The 21,136-nt window shown below is 43.4% G+C and overlaps 1 protein-coding gene across 9 annotated transcripts in view; it reads left to right on the forward strand.

The window, feature by feature from the left end:
- LOC147333167 (RNA binding protein fox-1 homolog 3-like) overlaps positions 1-20,884 on the forward strand; it is a 434,532-nt gene extending 413,648 nt beyond the window's left edge. For 8 of the 9 annotated variants that reach the window (XM_086290156.1, XM_086290157.1, XM_086290154.1 and 5 more), the window contains 3 exons: positions 1,135-1,193; positions 4,614-4,692; positions 6,818-12,244. In XM_086290156.1, coding sequence (XP_086146282.1) covers positions 1,135-1,193; positions 4,614-4,692; positions 6,818-6,862 — 183 coding nt within the window. In that variant the 3' untranslated portion in view covers positions 6,863-12,244. Of the gene's footprint in view, positions 1-1,134; positions 1,194-4,613; positions 4,693-6,817; positions 12,245-14,843 lie in introns of those variants that run through there. The other variant, XM_086290151.1, reaches the window with a different exon arrangement.
- Positions 20,885-21,136: the final 252 nt, after the last annotated feature.

Below are 21,136 nucleotides of genomic sequence, written 5' to 3' on the forward strand. Positions count from 1 at the left end.
GTGCTGTCAAAAGCAGCCAGCTGTTCTGTCAAGGCTTCTGCTAATACATTAGCAGAAAGGGGGGGGGGGGAACGAATGCATGCACATATAAATGCACATACGTGGCATGCGCTAATGCATATGCATGCATAGACACACACGGCACACCCACATATTCCCCATGACAAAATAAAAAATGTGCTGCGCGGCCGCGTGCAGGATTTGACAATGTGGGAGAGTGATTTATTGTTCCGTGTTTGTTCAGGCTGTTGCTGTAATCAACACATTCCCAAGGCATGACCGTCCCACAGGAAGTCATCCGCTTCAATTGCTGTGACTTCCTGTCCCCTTGGTAAACATCAAGGAGCGGAATTCGATCGCCGTGGCCCCGATTTCGCTTGCACCCACGACCTCGGCCGACTCACCGTTACTTCGCGATGTCGCTCTGCATCGGACACCCCCCTCCCCTTGAGTTTAAAAATAAATGAAAACATGCATTATTAAAAGCCACCTATCCACCGTATGGACACAGATGGGCACACACTCCACTGGCACTAATAGAAAAACAGTGGGAGAACAGCTTCATTTTTCAAGGAGAGTAATAGCAGCACTCCACAATGAGGTCTTTAATTCCTTCCCCATTCTGGCAAATGAATACAGCGGTCCTGACTCCCCAATGGTCCGACCGTCTTCTGCCTTCTTACTTCTTTTGTGAGCCGGGGGGGTCATGTATAAGGGGAAAAAAGGGGGAGATCTTCAATTACGGAGCAGCGGCGCGCCCTCAATCTAAAAATGGGCCGAATGTGGGGATTTGGCTCATGTTGCCTCCGTTGCTGCGCTTCGGATGAGCCTCCGGTGCGACAATGACTTGCTCCCCCTAAACGCGCTGCCTCTCAGAACATCATTCATTCTCTTGTTGCCACCACCTGCCTAACACACCATATATCAAACAGCACCCTCTGGTGTCTCACGGGGAGGCTGCAGTCGGGGAGTGTGAGCAGATGAGCAAACTACTGCGTGGTGACATTTAACCATTAAGGCAATTTGAGGCTGTGTGTGCGCAAGTGGTTGTTTTCTTGCGTCTTTGAGAGCTAACCTTTGTCTGCACAGGTAATCACTGATTAAATATGGTGGTATTTTTTTGTTCTTTTACAGGGTGGCTATGCAGCATACAGATTTGCCCAACCCACCACCACCGCTGCTTACAGTGACAGGTGAGGGTCTCAGATTGTATGAGACTGATTCTCTTGTATGTAATTTGAGGGGTTTTAAAGACAAAAATCTCTGTAAAGTTATTAATTAATAGACCCTGTGCACGAGAAAATGCTAACTTCCTGGTTTGAGACCGGATGTAGGGTTGTACGTTTCCGGTAGCTTTACTTTGCGGTCAAGATATCCTCCAAAATCATGTCCAGAAAACGGAAAGATGGCGTTAAGTTACAAAGAGCAGAAGGTGGGAACACTCACCACTGTTGTGTCATAAAAAATCTAATGATCAATTTTTACGTTTAAAGAGTTTAGATCGATCAGTTGTTTGGAGAACTGCAGCAGAAGACACATCGTCCACATTCAGAAGCACTGGTCTGATGATTTAAACAGGTGAAGAATAGTCAAACCAGATGTTTCCCCCGTTATGTTGATATCAGCTCATCAAGTACACACCTACACAGCATGTTAACAAACCGTGAAAAAAAGCCACACCAGCAATCATTCATTTTTTGTAAGGGTTTCTATACATTAATATTTACAAAGGGTATGTTGTGACTTACCTTCAAAATTACAGCGGTTCACCTTTCACCTCGCTGTTTCGCAGATTTTTTAGTGCAAGTTTGCACGTTTTTTTTTACGTCACATCCTGCGTCCTGATCGCTGCAGACGATCTCCTCCGTGACATCTCTCCTGTACAGTACAGAATCGCTGCATCGATCGCTGGCAGTGTGACTCTGAAGTGCAGTACTGTATGTCCACGAAACGTTTTGCACCGTCAAAAAATAAAATTGGCTACTTGATTTCACCTATTTTAGAACATAACACCAGCGAAATATAACATTTGAATCCATTTTTTCTTTTGCTCTGAGGTGCAGGGAAAAAATATCGACAACTCTATGAACAGCATTTACAGATATATTGGGTAAATGCCCAAGACATCTATAGAAATGTAAATCGCCGCTTAACTTGTTTTGGACCGTAAACCAGGCGCGAATAGGACACCGGAAATAGCATATGCTAACGTCCCAGTTACAGCCAATAGACTATTGGCTGTAACTGGGAATATTGAGGCTGTTTTGAGTGTTTCCCATAATTCCATAAGACAAGGCTGACTTCAGCCATCGTTAGCGTTCACTTCTCAAGTGCTTAAAGAAACAGAAATGCATTGCAGAGCAGGCACAGGCTACTTTTTTTCTCCACGAGCAGCTGTTGAGAAAATGCTGAATTGAAAGTAAAAACACGGACATGTTTCCGATGTGTCCGACTCGGCTCCCGAGAACTTTTGATTTAAAGCAACAAGTTGATCCCACAGGCTGTGAAACAGGGAAAATTACTGGGAGAAGGAAAAAGGAGTGCGCCTCTAAATATGTCCTCATAAATCTCATAAATGCAGCAAAGGGTGGGCTTCAGCTTTGAATAATTAGTGTTTTCCCACCAAAAATGATCATATCTACAGGAGACGTGATAGTAGGAGAGCGCGTGTGATGAATGGGGGCTGCTCCGGCAGCATTTTACAATATTCTGTGGAGGGTTATTTTGGGTTTCTTCCTCTCGAGTTATCTTATCTATTAGGCAAACCGCTATATTCTTTTTAGCTCGGAGCTAAAGAGCACACACGCGCACGGAGAAAAAAAGACTAACCTTGTTGGACTCGATGAGAAAAGCAGTGATATATGTCGTGACTCTCCGCTTGTGAGGGGAGAGTGGGTATATCACTGCGGTATTTATTAATGGCCTCGGGTCTGCGGAGGGGAGGTGGGGAGACGGAGAGAGGCAGAGATGGACCAGCGGGAACTCTATCACTTCTGAGTGATGTCACTCTGGTTCAGGTGTGCTCTGTTTGAGGAGGCGTCGCTGATTCATTTCGGCCCCGAAAGCCGTTGTCAGCCGGGATGTGGGCCGGTTTGGGAATCTAATCTGGGAAGGATTGAGCATGTCACTTGTGATAACGTACACCCTGCCTGAGAGCCTGAAGATCATATCGATAATGTAAGATTTATCAGGCCTCGCCGCGGTTCGAATTATGAGCAGCCGCGCTCTGCGAGAGCAGAAATTGGACGGCGGCTTTTTTTCCCTCTCCGAGTGATTTAATTCGTGTTTCTCTTGCCTTTACTTTTCTCTGAGATTTAATATAATTCGCCCCAAGTTGTTTGTTTTGCTTTGTCTGTTTGTTTCCTTTTGAATAAGCGGTCATGCCCACTGGATCAATAAGGGTTTGCTGGTGTTGTCTCAGCCGCACCTTATCAGACTTTACCGTGGAGCCGTCAGCCAATCATAAAAAAAGAGGTCGCCGGGATTGAGGAAGGCGTGTGAAACCCTGCAAAATATGAAACATTTATTATCCGAAAAGCCCACACCGCTCACAGGCTGCATTACCAAAGCCCTTTAAGTAACTAAAGAGAGTTGGTACAGGCGAGGCTGATGAATCAAAGAGGCCTTCACAGGAGCCAGGCACATCGTAGAGACCCTGCTAGCTTCCAGTCGGCTCTGTGACATTGCGCGGGGTGGTTTGACCTGCTGTTCGTCAGCGGCGCCACTCTGGTGAGAGTCATTTTGGAGATGTATTAGCCTTAGAGGGCCTGTGGGGTTCAGTGCTCACTGAAGATAAGAGGACCACGGAGACTTCCCCTGACCATCTCACGGCACGGGCCTCCTCCCCAAGGAGCTGAGACAGCCTTTCCGATTTCACGTCCTGCTCGCTGACCTTGGGTGCCGACGGACTTGAATGGGCCGCGCCATATTTAGATCTTATATAACTCAACGCATCTCGTACGAACGTCGTACGTCTTGTTGTCTCCTTTAGGAGAATTTCCTCCTCTCTCCACTCCTTTTTTTTTTTTTTAATTCCTGGTTGATTTGGTGCCCTCAGTCCTTGGCTGGGTGTGCCTTATCTGCTCCTTGCAGACCCTCATTTGCAAGCAAGAGCTAAAAAAAAAAAAAAAAAGAAAGTAAATAGAGGAATATGTGAAGTCGAATAAATAAATAAATAAAGCGCACACATCTTGTCCTGTCTCAGAAGGAAATTGGAAGGATTAGTTCCAAACCAGCAACAATGAAAAGACAGGGGCGTGAGCCCAGTGTGCAGCCTCGGTAAACAAGAGCAGGGTGAGAGAGCGAGCCCTCCAGCACCAACTCTGCTCTGCATCCTTCTTTTTCTGCCTCCCTCCGCTCATTACCTATTCTATCCAGCTAATCAAGATGACAATGAAAAGACAAGTATAATTCACCAACCTTTGAACTCCCCTTTTTGAACCACCTTGTATAAAGCAGGAAGCCCAGGAGGCCGGGGAGGGAAATAATTGATTGCGTTAGAGACTTGAAAGGGTTTACTTGAGGGGTTGAGCATTAAACAAGCATGCATAAATGTTCTTCTCTCCTCGTCAATGATAGATCAATGACCGCGTTCTCTGTCCCCTGTTGTGCAGCTATGGCAGAGTCTATGCAACAGCAGACCCTTATCACCACACGATTGGCCCTGCAGCCACATACAGTGTGGGGACCATGGTAAGTCTATGAGAGCACCGCCTGTTCCTGTCTGCACCCTCCATGACACAGGCTACAGCACACACACACACACTCCAAAATAAAGACCAGAGACTTCACTCGTCACTGGTTTTTATTTACGGGTTGTTCATTAATCGATTCGGGTTTTTGTCATGCTATCTGGCACACCCTAGTGGGCAGTACTGAGTAGTACTGTGAAGCCCTGGCATGTGGAAATTGGCTCAGATATTAAGTGCAATAAACTTCTGCAATGCCATGCAAGCTCACCTCCTGCACTATTGATCTGACACAAGTTCCTCCTGAAGTGAGAATGAGTGATCACTGCAGTCTTTTCTCCCTCTCCCAACACGAGCTTTACATGTTACATAACAGATACATTTCCAAGCTCTGTTTTCATCCTACATCGCTCAACTTGCTCCCGAGTGCGACAGATCATCTTCTTTTTGTTCCCCCCCCCCCCATTCAGTCAAACCGAACCCGAAAAGATGAGGTCGAACTGTTAATGTCTGTTTTTAGCTAGCTTTTGCAGCTACTGTAACATCAAAGATGAAAAGTGACGATAAACAAACGAGGATTTTTTCCGAAACTGAGAGTTCCTCTTTGGTTTTGTTTTACGACGGCGAGGAGGATGATGAGGAGGAGGGAGTTGGGCCGGGCTCGCAGACCAAACCTAGAGATTAAGGCCCATCAAACGCATGCAGCAGTGTGCCGTGGGACATAAAAGAGAGAGCGAGACTGAGGGAGGGAGTTGTCTCACCCTCCTCTCCTGCCCACAAGCTTGATCGGTGGCGTGTTCTCAGCTTGAGAAATTACTCAAATTCATCATTACAGCATGCATGCGATTTTTCAACAACTTTAAAAAAGAAGCGTACAGTTCCCCGGTGCAGCTGCTAGCTAAAAGCTTTCATTAATTAAGACATTTCTTTTTCCTCTTCATTTACTTAATTAAAAAAATGTGCTTGAATGTTTTTTATTCTTTCTTCTCTTCCCTCCAAATTTCCTTCCTTTCCTCTGACACTTTAATCGTCCTCTCAGTGAATGTAGAAGTCAGGATCTGGACCCTAAAAAATATCTAATGTGGTGTGTGTTGGGAGCTCAGGGAGCTAACGCAGGCTTGTTTGTGTGTGTGTGTGCTCGTGGGTTCACGGGGCGCTGAACAAATGGCGAGGCTACTGGGATGCAGGCTGTGCTGAGGCCAACATCTAATAAACTCCTAAGCTAAAGAGAAAAGACCAGTTTGGTTCCTAATTCTTTAATCATATTTGATTAATGGTTCTCCAGCAGCGAGGAGTCAATTTTGCATTTAAAAGCTATACAATAATTAGTTCCTCTGAGGTTGAGGTTGGAAATTCTCTTTACTCGTTTCCAGTTTACAGAAGCATCTCGTACGGATGAAAGTTTTGTACAAGCAAGAGGGCTCCGCGAAATTAGGCAAAATTAGCCTTTGAAGACATTCGGTAGCCTTTGGAGTTTGCCTGAATTCCTAATTGCAGCAGAGCCACCGAAAGATGAGAAGGACTGCGTGTGTGTGCGTGCATGTGCAGGTGTGCATGCATAGGCCCACTTGCATGCTCTATGTGTGTCTGCCCTAGATATCTTGAGCATGGTGCTAAATCTAAGGGCTAATATCCTGTGGTGGTTTGGCCCTCCAGAAAGGTGCAGGCACCTCTGCCAGACTTGAAAAGGAGCCGTGATTAAACCTCTCAGAACTTATTCTGCTTTAGTCCAATCTCTGATATTGTTACGGCCGTAAAAGGACAAAAATCTCTGTTTTTCAATTTATTTCTAAGCGTAATGAAATCAAAATGTATTCGCCGTTCAAGAAAGTGCTCTATCTACATGCATATAAACAATTTCCTCCGTATGAATTGCACCAGTTAAGCTCCGAATCCAACAATCCACTTTACCTCCCGTTCCTAACACACACTCGGATTGTATGCAATCGGGGAATTTATTCAACAAAACCCGTTATTGGCTTCAGTGTCTCAAACTCTCAATCTGTGTCGAGATTATACGTATATGAAAACTCAATAAGTTAAAAGGAAGGAAATTTGTGGAGAAAGAGAAACCGACTCTAGCTGTCACCTGAATACTGATTGGTACTTTTTCATCTTTGATGTTGCAGGCTAGCCTATACAGAGGAGGGTACAGTCGCTTCACTCCCTACTAAAAGAAAGAAAAAAGCGAGAAAAGACAGAGACATTACCCACAACAAACAAACGAAAAAAAAATCCTCTCTTTAAAAAAATAAAATACAAACACAAAACGAGCGAACACCCAGTCCTTGGCGGAGAGTTAAATCTAACTAAAAGCTTCCAGGTCCACATGCTGAGCCCCTCCCCTGACACTCGCAAGCAGATATTTCTACAACAACCTTTTTGATGTCATCATTGGTCTGCTCTTGTTTCGTATTCATTTTGTGCTTTTGGTTTTCTTTTGGAAAGTTTTATGCACATGTGCATTATCTTGACTGCTGTATATGGGTGCTGTGTCACCATAACCAATGTGAGCCTACTGCAGCACGCATGGTGCATGCTCAGAGGTGTGTATATGCAGCTGCTGTCATCTGACTAAGAATATACTGGGGCATTTCTATCCTGTGTGTGTGTGTGCACACAACAAAGAGAAATCAGGTTGATGGTGAACACTGATCCATCCCATTTAATTCCTTTCCCAGCTTTTATCATCGAATCTTTGACTCATCCAGCACGCAGAACGCTTAATGCTGACGAGCATGCCTTGGTAATTCTTAGTTCAAAGACAGCACTGCTCTGATTGCTTTCTTTTTTTTCCTCAAACATTGGAGTGTCCTACTGTTGTGCACTTGCAGTGGAGCCTTACAAGCTGTATTATGTGGTATGACAGCATGCAGAGTAAAGGGTCATGAAGGTCAGATTTCTGTCTTGAACTCACAATGCTCATATGCCAGCCCGGTCTCTTGCAAAGCACCGTGCATTTATATGCAACTGTTCTGCATTAGCTGCTGTGTTTTGGGGGAAATGTGACACCGGCTGTGTTGATGTGCAGCGATTCATATAAGTACAGCTGAATGTAAATATGGGGGATGAGCATTTGCATTTCCCACCGGCGGCCTGTGTTCGCATCTTATCTCATGCTCACTGGTATTTTTAGAAATTTGATAGGACCATGAAACATGTGCTTTAAGCCGCCTTAAATTACTTTAAGGGATAGTTGTCTTTTATTAGATCCTGTTCCAGTGATTTTTTTTCTCCCAGGCGATTTAAAATTAGTTCTTCTGCTTTACACCACCTCTCCAGGAGACATACAAAAGTTCTGAATTGGCTGAAAAGTTCTTCTGACGACACGTAAACAGAACTTTATCTGCAAAGTTGTTGGAGCTCAGCTCATGAATGTACTTAGTTTTCGTCTTTGTAGCGTCGCATCAACACATTTCTGAGGCGCACAGTTTGTGTCGCTGTAGCCATCGAAGCAGACCAAACCCTACCGTGCACTGGTTTTAACACAAGTCATTAAAAAAAACGACAAACCAGCAAAAAGAAGTGAAACTGTGCGATCCTCAGAATTCCAAAGTTTGGGAACACCTGCTCGAAAGGATAAAGGGACCAGGCACTGGAATATGGGAATCTAGAATTTGCATTAAAATCCATCCGATTTATAAAAAACAAAACATTTAAAAGCTGAAAAGCAACACGCTGTGACCAGGTTTGTCCACCAGAGGGCACTCTGCAACACGTTTGTGCGAGCCGCACAGAAAGTTAAACGAATAAATGTTCATGCTTCACGGAAAGAAAATGAATTGAAATATTTGGCCTCAGTCTTAAAGAAAAAATTATAGTGTCAGTAAAGCTCATCTTGGGTAAATTAATTACACTTGAAACATGAGTGCAGGGAATCCATAACGATATCGTACGTGCGCTGGAAACACGATGTAGAGATTCATTTTTAAATATGAACCAAAAACCTGCAGTGGAATTTCTTACATGTCTGATGTGCAGGATTAGTCAAATAATTGATTAGTCTACTGACAGACAAAGTAATGCTCCCAGCTGCTGCGTCTTATTGTAAACTGAGCATCTTTTGTTTTGGCTTTTTTGGTTGAGCAAACTAGACAATTTGAAGCCATCGCTTTCGGCTCTGGGAAGTCACGATAAGCCCCGCGAACAATTTCTTCTTCACACTTCACTGACTAAATGGGTAAATCGGTTAATCAAAAATTTGCATAACATTGTGCAGCGGTTCCTGTGTGTCTGCAGTGTACGTTTCCCCAAAACGCCATTGTTAAACGCAGAATAGTCGCATGTGAAGTGAGTTTGCAGAAGACACGGTTGCATATTCTCACTAATACAACACGGGGGGTGATCTGTACACAAGGTTTACGCTAACCCCACACATCCGTCACACGGGAATGACACAGCACTGAGGTGGGTTAACCCTGGCAGAGGGCTGTTCTTCTACAAGTCACCGCTCTCTTTTTTAAGCATTGCACAAAATGTTTTACCTCAGGATGAGCTAACTGAAACTCACAAACTAGGATACAGTGCTACTCACTTCTCAGCCGGCAGGACAGTTTCCTTTCTAACACAACCAGCAGGTTTCGGAAGAGCTAATTTTTCAGTTTTTTCTTTAAGCAGAGATCCCATGATGATAAAATAAAGACTGTACTGTTGTTCTTTACTAAAACTACTGTATTATATATATATTAAGACATATACTGTATACACACACAAGTCCAGGAAGATATTATATATGAAAGCACCCAGGAGTTAGAAGACACAATGTAAATGTGTGTAGAGTGCAGACTTACTCGCCTCTTCGTCGACATGCGGTCATTGCATTGGCTTCTATTACAACTTTGTGCTGCGTGAGGTGGATTTAAAAGAAACTCTGTGTAGCCGCTGTTAGCTGTCGAGATTTAAGCGCAGCTACGGAAATGCAACTGAAAGCTTTTGCCAATAATATTTAATTTCTATGTACTCACACTCAAAGTGTTGTGGTCTTAAAAAAAAATCTGTTTGTTGCACTTTATTTGTTTTCCTTTTTTTCTTTCTGAGATGTAATATATTTATAAAAAAAGTATCATATACAGCTAGTTATGTTTAGTCGAGATGTTAAAATGATATAGAGTAATGTTGTATATCAAAAAAAGAAAAAAACACCCATTATCTCATAAGTAAAAGAAAAGTCTTTACGTAGGTAAACAAACATTATTCTTCCTTTTGTATGCTAGTACGTACGCTCCGCACCGTTTGGGGTTTTTTATAGAACAAACTTTGAATATTATTTTTACCATTTTAAAAAACGGGAGAACTGATTGTACATTTGTAGGAGTTTCTCACATAAACTCTGCAGCAGAGTACACGTGTGGGCGTTCAGTTAGTGACCACTATTAGACTGGAATGAAATCGATTTGTTTCTTTTTTAGAGCTGAATGTGTGTGCCTATGTGAGATATATATATATATATATACATACATATGCATTAGATTGTGTGAGGGAGGAGAGAGATGGGGGAGTGAAGGCAGTTCGCTAAAACACTGTAGTTTGCAGTAAGCTAACAGCTTTGCATGACTTCACTCTTACGGTCCCTGTAATAACATGACGACACAGACGCTCTGACCTCATAAAAGATTCAGTGGCAATGAAAAAATGACGATCTGATCACGCTCCAGCATTTATTTTACCTCATGAAGGATGGTTGGACGTCCAGTTTCCTGAGCGGAGCGGGTGCACGTGCTAATGCTTTGACAGACAGTGATCGTACATGAAAACTGGTTGAAAGTGAAGCTTGATCACTGTTATCAATGTCAAAAGGTAGAAATTACCTCAAATTTGTCCAAACCATAGATTATTAGCCAATCACAGCTCTACCACAAACTACGCTGTCATAAACAACAGAAGAATTTATCAACTGTGGGGAGGAAGAACTACTTTTATGCTACAAAACTACTATAAATGATCAGAGTTTACAAACAAACGACAGATTCTGTTGTTTTAATGCAGGGGTCTCAACCTGGAATGAGCTGTGGGCCACTGCTGATACTGGATCTCATTGGAGGACCAAGTAGTACAAAAAGAAACAAGAACACACCCAAAACTATTTACAATAATGCAGCGTTTTGTTTGTTTGCTTTTAATTTCAGATACTTTATAACAAGACAAAACTGCAAACATGAACACAGTTTTCCCTCATTCCTAAATAACTGAAGCCGTTCGTTGAACTACCAAATAAACGCCTTGGTCCTCTCTGGCCACACACGTGGCAGCACTTCTGCTATCACTTCATTTTTAAAAATAAAATAAAAATTCAGATATAAGTGTCCACATTAGTTTGTGACTCTCTGCCAATGTTGCCTTCATATTAAATCTTTTTTTAACATTGCACTCAACAACAAAGTAACTTCAAGGATCAAATTACATTATATTTCTTCATGTTAACATACGGCCTTGATAAGTATCGTGGGCTCCAAGTGGCCCTCGGGCCACAAGTTTGAGACCCGTGATTTAAATTAAAACGAATTAATGATCACATTCTATATAAAACTGGATACGGATTCATCTAAAATCAAGATTTACGCTGTAAGTTGAACTTTGTTTCAGTGATTTTCGTCACGTACACATTTGATGATTTGTAAAAATTTAATACATGTAGGGTTTGCCAAAGCATTAGCATGAGCACGTGCAGTCCAAATAAGGGAACATGGAGATTTATTTGGGGATGCACATCCACTTTTCCCCTCCGTCATGTTAGTCCGGGGACAACTTTGAGTACTGTCATCTGGAATTGCTCCTATCAGTCTGCACGGGTTTGTCAACAGTTTACAGAAAAAGTTAAAATAAGCATTGTTTAACCGTTTCAGTGTCAGCTTATCAAGGCTTAAATGTTAAGATATAACATTAATAACTGGCAGTCAGTATTGTAGAGGTCTGAGCCGTTTTTATTATGCTTATGTAAGTCAAAGGTAACTTAAATGTGAATTTATTATACAAACACTTTAATATTTTTGGGTTTGTTTGCTTTAGTTGTATTCCACAACCAGCTTAATATGCAACTAGACCTCTAATTGATCCAAATATGTGTTGGTACTTATTAATAGTAGTATATATGTTTACATATCAGCTGAAAATACTCTTCATCCATCGTTTATATTTATAGGTATTCACTAAGCCCTGATAAGCTGGCAGGTGAATTTATTAATCCACCTAAAATATTTGTACAAAAGAAAACCAAGCAAAAAAGTTACTGTACTTGTATATACATACACACACACACCCATACACTATATCACAATTCTCTGAGTAACTGTTTTATATGTATTCCTATATGAAGTGGGGTCATCTGTGTATTTTCAATTCAGCTGAACTTGTTCTTGAATTCTATGTTCTCTTTATAATGAAAATATATTGTCTGAAAGGTGTAAAGTAATTCTTTTGGGTTAATTTCATAGCTAAAAGTATGCTATTATGAGCCTTTTCTTTATTCATGAATTCTTTTGTTGTCAATATGTGACATATATATAAGTAACCTCTGATTGTTTTCTGAGTGTCAGAATAAAGCAGTTATATGATCATCATGTCTGCCTTCACACATGGATGTTGTTGTTGCTGTTGTCAATCTAAGACTTTCTCACCACAGTCTAAATTTCCTACCAACCAAAGTCAGTTAACAAAAATAGTCAGTACAGATCTTTTCTTCTTCTTCGCTTCATTGAGATTTAAGCGTCGAATAAGCCCAACTTATTGCTACGTGTAGCTCTTTCAGTTTTTTTTTAAGTTGCTCCTTTGTGGCACGAAATCAAACAGCGGGGAGACTATTAATAATTTAAGTTGAGGTAACTGCTCGTCCACTGTCGTGTATTCCTGTCATAAGTTGTGTTGGTTGACAGACTGATCTGATCACGCTTAAATGATCCAAACAGGAAATGGGTAACTTAGAGCACAAGGTTAATAATAAATTGTGGAAAATAAATGAATACACTGGAACTATAATAACTAATAAACTCAAAAATTAAAGGCCATGAACACCACAAACTGAAAGGTTGGCGCTAGACTGAATCAGCTGTTGTGATTGGTTGTTTTGGTCAGGTGACTCAGCGGTCCCCAATCCCTGGGGCATGGACCAGTAACGATCCGTGAGTCGTTTGGTACCGGGGTGTGAAGTTTATGGTTTTTAGAGTTTTTAGTGTCAACTCGTCGTTTCCCGTGTTGTAGTTGTGTGTCTTATTTTGAAAGGAATATTTAGGCGTTACCATAACGATCAGATCATTAAGGGGCAGACAGGAGGATGCTACGCTCAATGTTGTTGGTGCATTTTAGGAGGACGCTGCTAATAAAGTTACATAATTACACAGTGAAGTCACGTTTATTATTATATTGTTGTATTTATCCGCCACACCTTAAAGGATGGGGACCGCTGAGGTAACTGATGAAAAAGGTTGCGTGGGAGCCAATCAGGTCGGTTGCGGACTTGTTGCATCAACTTGTTTGCCTATGACGGGCAGCCAAAATTAGCTTCAGAAGCTACACCACACAGCTGGTTTCAGCAGGTCTCCGCTAACCTCAGACGAAAGATTATTTTCAGGAGTCTTTGGTGTTTTTGAGGACCTTCACTACCATAAATGCTGTTAGGGAGAAACTGTGAGGGGAAAACGCGACGGATGGACGCTGTCGGTTAGCTACCTGATGACGCTGTGGAGGCGGTTGCGTGCAGCTGAAGGTGTTGAGGACTTGGATAAGAGCCTCACTTCTGTTAGAGATGAGCAGCACAAATAAGCTTCAAACCCCTCTGAGCTGTGATTACACACCTCGGATTTGGAAGGGCGGGTTTCAGAGCTCAAAGATTATTTTCTGTAGTGGTGACAGTGTTTAAGGATCTTCACCTACTCTGCCTTTGTCTTAATGACGATCCAGCGACTGTTTAGCCCGTGTAACGTTCCAGCAACATCCAAACTAGCGTCCGCTCTCCTTCACTGCACGGTGGCAGCACAAACAGATTAAAACTTGAGGAAATAAACCCCAAACTGTCCGCAGGGCTCAAAGCTAACATGCACACTGTTAAGCAGACTTCACAAACTATGAGTGAGAGCAGCACAGGCTCTCACGCCTGAATCCTTCACATCCGTGGGTGATTAATATATTTGTGTCTGCAGTCCTTCCAGTTCCAGGCTGCCTGACAGCGAGGCCTATATGTAGCTGCAGCGCTATTGTGCTCCCTCCCTGCTGAGCCGTAAGACCGCATGTGGATATTTTTGTATGGTGGGTCCCCAGCGAGCGCTCAGTAAATCCGAGGTATAGAATAGATAGAGGAGAGGAAAAGCTTGGGCCAGTTCCTCTCTGGGAAGAGCCAGATTGGGGCGGGGGTGCAGGGTGGAGGCTGATTGAGCACGCCACTTGTTTGACTGTTTGTCTCTGCTGGTTAGGAGGTGGTGGGGGGACTGGGCGGGGTGATGCACTACAAAGCCATTCTGAAATTAAAGCCTCATCTTCTTTCATTTATTTATTTTTTCATCAGAAGCTCAACAGAGCTGCCGAAGATCACTGTGAATTAGGAAGCGTCTGTCACGACGAGGGTCCCGGGACACTCGCCTCGCCCACACCCCTCCACCCCTCTCTCCCCAGCTGCCATCCGGCCCCATTATACGCTGAGACTTTTCACTTTGTGCTGCCAAACTGCCGATCTCCACTCGCACGATTACAGCTCGCTCTGATCTGTATCCTGGGGAGAGCAGTAGCTTTGGTTTTGGCATGCGTGAGACCTCTACTCCCGCTTCTTTTATGCCGCATTACAAGAGCGCGATGAAACGCGAATGACGCCGAGCTCCCAAACTTTTTCGCAGTTGAGTTGTAGACGCTGTGGCTCCACGCCGTGTCTTAACCTCAACTTCTGAACTTTTTTAGTGTACATTGCACAGATGGGGCGGAGGGGGCTTTAAAGCGAGCGCGGGTTGTTTACTCCATACGTTGTTCCATATGTTCACCAGTGTTGGTTTCTCTCAGAGAACTATGCTGTCGGCGACACGATCCTCGCCCCCAAAAAACTTACTCAGAGAGGCACAAAGTTGCACCGAGCTGCTGCACACTGACTCTTCACAGCACCTCTCATTATGCATGTCTATCAGAAACATAACTTTCTGCATATTCACCAGTCTTCCCGCTTCTCTCCCCTGTTTCTAGTAAATACAAAATGAAGAGCTGTACTCAGTATTGATGGACATCACAGATGAAAACAACGAAGAGAGGAGAACTAGCTTTAAGAAAATAACAAAAGAAGAAGAAGACAAGGAGGAGTCCCTCTACTGAGGCTGGCGAGGAAAGACGGGAGGCGTACAAAGTGGCGCCGCGGCAGTGGTGTCAAACCAGCCACAAACTTGACAGACGGAGTGAGCCAGTTTCCACCAGGGACCACCTTTTTGCCGGGTAGAAAAAGACAGAGAGAGAATGAAAAGTGTCCCGTTATTATAAAACATTTTATTTTTCTATACTTTTGTGATTTACAATGGTAAAAAAAAAAGTGTGTATAAAGCAGTATATATGTACAAATCTGTTTTTATGTTTTTTGGTAAGGGAGATGAACAGTTGGCCCTTGATGCTGATTCTGTGGTATGCAGGAAGGAGGAGGGAGGAGCCCCGCCCCCCCTCCTCTCTCTGTGGCACACTGCTCTGTCGCCGAGGTCGTGTTTGAAAAAAAAAAAGTTACAAAACAAAACAGAAAAGGTGGCAGGGAGAGCTCGGCATCCAGGCAGAAGCACTTTCTATGCTGTACTTCCTGTGGGTGGAGTCAAAGGTCAACCTCCTGGTCTAACTGCTCCGCCTTCTTCCTTCCAACCTCCCCAAAACTCCTTCCTTCCTTCCTTCTCGGGCCGGTGATGACGCTCTTTCCTCCTTGTTGCGGTGTCACTGGCCTGCAGCGCCTAGCGTTAGCAGCGTCCCCCGTGGATACTGTTGTGATGTCACTTCCTCCCGGCAGCACCATTGGGCATCCCCGCCCTCCCCAATGGGCAGCATCACTGGTTTACAGCGTTGGGGAGTGGGGGGGGTGAGCCACGGCGGGACGGTGAGACGGTGTAAAGCCGAGCCTCCCCGTCTGCCCCTCTCCACGCCCCAGCAGAGGTCACTGACTGAGGACTAGTTAGAGAACACGGCGCAGAAGTCGCCGACTTTACTCACCTGCCAGACTCCGAGCCCAAGCCTTTGCGTCACTCCGCACCGACGGACAAACTGTCAGACCAACGCGACGATAAGGTGCGTACGACTACCAAGGATGCACGTTTCCACCTGACGAGAATAACTCATCGACGTCCATGTAACAAATTGAATTATAATCGAATAATCCCATCGTACTACATCAGCAGGTGCATAACCAAAACACAAGCCTGAGGCATATAGACTTATGTCGCTAGATAAAACATATAGAAATACAGTAGTGCCCATCCAACGGTAATCGAGGAACTAGGGCTGAAATATGTCAACTTTTCTTTGTCCGTGTATTCTGAGAATATTTATTTGTGTGTTTTTTGTATTTTTTTGCAGCACTGAAAGTTTTAAACAGGAAAAAAAAAGTTTTAATTTGGTGGAAGCGAAACCTTAATTCTTTATATCAGGAAAAATCACTGTAAACGTGTTAAATCAAGAATGTTGGTTCAGTTTTTGAATGTACTTTAATGTCTAGGGTGTCCAATAAGTATGTATTCTTTTTCTGTATATAAATATATATACATATCTATTATATGGGCTGTGGTGATGTCAGGGAATAGAGGGGGTGGGCAGGAAAGCCTCTGGCCCCCAACATAGATATCAGACCCCTCCCACTAAATATGTCCCTGATATTTACTGTAACATGTGATCATGTGTTATATGATTGAAAGTGTGACGGTGATAGTGTGAACTGATCTCCCCCGACATCGCCCCCCGAATCCCACGTTTACCACACACAGGTTAACAACACAGGCAGGATCACACACACACAATCCCCAAACTGCTTTTTTCCCCTCTTTTTTTGTGCCCCACTCTGAGCAAAAACACCACATCCCACTTTCAGACACTTCACAAAAAGAACCACATCTGCGCGCTAACTCCGGCCCCGCGCCGGAGCTCCAGCACTTGCTAATTGGCGCAAAGTTTAGTGGGATAAAAAGTTTATGAATATTGATTTTTCTTTTCTTACTTGAACCAAAGCATGATTTGAACACACAGTCTCAGTGCTCTTTGATCAGGAGACAGCGGGACTCGGTGATGACGGCGGAGCCCGGATGTGTATTGACGTGACCCAGATTTCATTCGCTCATCGCCGCCGAGGTAGAGCTCGCTCTCCCGCTAACGTAACGAGCCTCGCTGACGAAGCCCGGCTCGCGGCTTCCTGCGGCAGCTGCCTCGGTTTATGAGCCGCTGTTCTGGCGCTGACCCTGGTGGGCGGGCGGTTTTATTGCGTATTGGAAACAACCTGCTGGCCCTGAGGAGAAACTTTATCAGAGGCGAGCGGGTTCGGGTGAAGCACAACTTTGTTTGAGAGTTCAGGGTACACTACTTGGTAGTGGTTTTGTGTGAGTGGTTACAAGAGGGTAAGACTAGGTTAAGCTCCTGACTTCCTGTACAAAACTACAGTGTGTACTGTTATTATCCTGTACAGTAAATCTCACCTCACACTTCTTGATTAACTTCATCTTATTTCAGGTTAAAAAAAGTACTTGTTCTAAATCAGGGCTCCTACCCACGCGACCTCTGTTCATCCGTAGACAGCTTCTCATATATTACAGAGTATCTATATCATGCCAACTAACTGTCGTGAAGTCTAATTGGGGTAAAGTCGGTCATTCGTTCTCCCATGCAGCGATCACACGCAGGCTTAGCGTCTTCATACCTGTAGGTTTGTCACGCGGTTCCTCTGGCCTACTTACGGGTTACAGCCCCGCGGTAGGGCAGAAGCAACGCAGGAGCAGGCTGGAGTTTTACTTCGATGGCAACTTTGTGGAAAGCAGAGCTTCTCTGAAAGGAAAACGGGGGGAAACCTAAATGGTCACTACATGATCAGCAGCGATAAAGAGCCACAGTTTGTCGTTTGTTTTTTAACGAACTTTAGGTTTTGATCAGATGTTCGGATTTTGTCCACTGAAATATCTATGCATTCTGCAACAAGAACACTTGATGTCATGTGTGATAGGCACATTCTGGGTAGACAGCACTTTTCTCTACTTCTTCTAGTCAACTCCTAGCTGATAAAACCTAAACGGATAACACTGGTATTATTATGCATTTTAATTTTGTCAGCAAATCTCAACACAAGACAAAAAAAAAAAAAAATTTGTTTCTGATTTTTCTTGTTTTTCTGACTTCCACTTTGACCGTGTCTCTTGGTTTATAGTGAAGACTATTATGTGTGATTCGCATATTTAAAAAACTCGTATCGATCGTATCCTGGCTCGTTACGCCGCTCCTGGAAAAGCCGTTTTGGCGCCTTTAGTCTTAAAATCCTTCTTTTTCTTCTGATTGGCTCCCAGAGCTTCAGGCGAGGGGAGATTCTCGAGACGACCGTGTAAGGAGATCCAACGCTTCAAGCTTTCAGCTCACAGGGATTACAATAACACACGTTCGCCTAATTAAACGAAGGCTTCAGCAATCTCTCACATATATGATATAAACCTGAAATAAGTCCCCTTTAAAACCGAGGAAGCAGCTGGCCGCTATACTTTTTGTAAGCATTGCTCAAACTGAAGTGCATTACTTAGGGACTGTTTCCAGCAGCTGATTAATCCACATTTGGTGCTCTGGTGAGTATTTGTGGCAGCAGAGGTGTGTGTGTGGGTTCAGGTCAGAGTAAACTATAGTGTGTGTTTCTGTGGTAATCAAGGACAACAGTGTGGCTCCCTGCTGGGATTTTAACGGTTTCTGGCCAACAATGAAGCTCTGCAGATACATCTGGCACACACACACACACACACACGATACTACACTGCACCTCTGCTCGTTTTATTGCATTTGATGTCAGAGGTCAATATAAAGCATTTCTACGGGGCGACGATGCAGACGCATGTAATATATTAGGCTGCCACGGTTTTAGTTCTTAACTGCTAACTTGAATTTTTACAGTACAGTGGTTCACAGTCAGTATAACCGTTTCTCTAGTTTTTCCTCTGAACAATATTAGTCACAGTAGTCGTCGTAGTTTTAGTAAGAGTAGTTCGGGATTTCGTGCAATTCTCTTTAGAGTCCGCTGGATTTTTGAGGCCGGCGCTCACACCAGTGTTTAGGCAGCAGGACATTCTGATGAGGATTTATATGGGCCAGTATTCTTTTATAGATATGTAAGTACACAGTATTTTAGAGCGATATATCAAATAACTAACGATGTGGTCACCGTTCAGTATTCCAGCAATGTATTTCAGAAACACTTTAGCAACTTAGAATAGAGACACGCCTCGACTCCATGATGCTGCTCTGCTACATGTGCTGCAAACGGCGTCGGCGCCCCTCCGCTGGGAAAACCGAGCAATGACTCCATTTAGAAATTAACCCGACCCGCTTTTTTTTCTACCTTGTACTAAAAAAACAAAACAAAACCAAAAAAAAAGTTTTACAAAGAATGAAAACAGAGTTTTTACGTCACACTGGACAACTTACATGACTATGATGAGCAAATATCACTAAACCATCGCTAAATCTAATGACGTGTTCAGACCAATTTTGATACACACAGTCTATGCAAAAGGTGCAAATTCAAACCGATTTGCACCGGGTGAGGCGAGAATAGAGGCAAATAAACAGCCGCGGGGTTTCAGCGAGAAATTCACTTCAAGCTGTGCTGTTAAAGCCGATCAGCTGCTTCCCCTGACTCAGCATCCGAGAGATACGAGGGGGGAGGAAGAGTTTGGAGAAAGTTTCAGAGGAAATCTGGAACCGGGCGTCCCATCGGTCGCTGGGGTGAATATTTAGGGGTTGCAAAACGATCCAAAACCAGCAACCGCATTCATGAGAGTCACACAAAGTGAAACTCTGTTTCATGTTTGGTCTGAACACCACGTTAGAGCCGCAGCTTCAAGGTGATTTTCACCTGCATTCCTGCCCATTAAAACAACGACACTACACGTGTGCACACAACGTGGGTACATCGCTTCCTCTTTAGTGTTCGAGCGTGTAAACAGCTTTACAGGTGACTTTTGGCCAACTTTTGAATTATCTTGAAAAGAAAAAACAGACGGAGTGAGAGAGAAAATGTTGTCCTTTATAACTTTTTGCTGGTACGTGTAAAGAATAGAGCTCATCCTGCTTACGGGTAGAATTCTGTCCTAGTAGCTTTCATTGCATGAAGTTATCTTGTCACATTTTCTGACTGAGAACAGCTCCTGTGAACAAAGCTTCCTTTAAACGTGCTCACCAAGCCTCACGGGAGCTGCGCTCGAACAGTTAAAAAAACAACAAAAAAAGTCTTTTGATCCGTGTCAATATGAAAAGTATCTACTACATTTTAAATGATGTAATCTGAGTAGTTAGATGTTTGTAATGTCTCTTTCTCCAGTGGTCAAGTCTGGATTATAGGATACATGAAAATTTTTAGGGACTTTTTGTTTCATGTTTTTGTTTTTTTGGGGTCGTTTTAACTGTGGCTGTTTGTCTCTGTCCGCCGGTGCAAAGTCTGAACTTCCAAGTTTACATCTGCATCCATTTGTTGTGTCCAAAACTCCAGCCTGCGCCTTAACAGTGGGATGGAGCGGGGGTGGGTGTGTGTGTGTGGGGGTGGGGTTGAAGTGACCCTCCCTTCTTTCCTTCCTTCCTTCCTTCCTTCCTTCAGATGCCTTTAGTATAACGAACTGGTCCTGATCTTCCTGAGCACAACTGCTTGAGCTGTGACACTAGCAGGATGTCCCCGCCTCCAGCACACCCGCCCCAGTACTACCATCCCAATCCCCCCCTGCCCTGCCCCCCAGCCTTCTAGTATGTGAGTTGACCGGTCCCCTTTTGTATTCCTGGTGTTCTGTACATAATGACCTTCCCTTCCCTCTCCCGTCCTACCCGCCCCCGGCTGTCCTTTCAGGGGGAAAAAAAAAAACAAAAACATCCTGACTCCCCTGAAATCTTGTATTTTGTTCTAATAATGACGAAATTTATTTATAAGGATTTTTTAAAATCTAACTCTTTCTCCTTTTGTAAATGTTCCAGTTAAATAAAGTTTAAAAAAATGTTAAAAAATTAAATGGATATATTGAAAGGTTAAAAAAAAAAAATGTCTCTAGAAGTCCCCGCCCCCTCCTCTGGCTCTGTACTCTGAACTTTGTGTTTTTGTTTTTTCTCTTTCTGTATGCTTCTCTTTACGTGCTTCAGATGAAGAGTTCTATTTATTATGACATTAACGTTATTATAATTATGACTAATTATTAATATTATCATCATCCTCATCATCCTCATTATTATCATTAATAAACTTGTCTACTTCAGCCTCCGCGTCTCCGCTGTTTTGTGGTGAGTGATGAGTTGCT

Source organism: Aulonocara sp. 'chitande type north' Nkhata Bay, linkage group LG4, assembly GCF_057382095.1.
Source record: "Aulonocara sp. 'chitande type north' Nkhata Bay isolate Kocher_YH1m ecotype deep benthic linkage group LG4, A_spYH_male_GT1.1, whole genome shotgun sequence".
Taxonomy (NCBI): domain Eukaryota; kingdom Metazoa; phylum Chordata; class Actinopteri; order Cichliformes; family Cichlidae; genus Aulonocara; species Aulonocara sp. 'chitande type north' Nkhata Bay.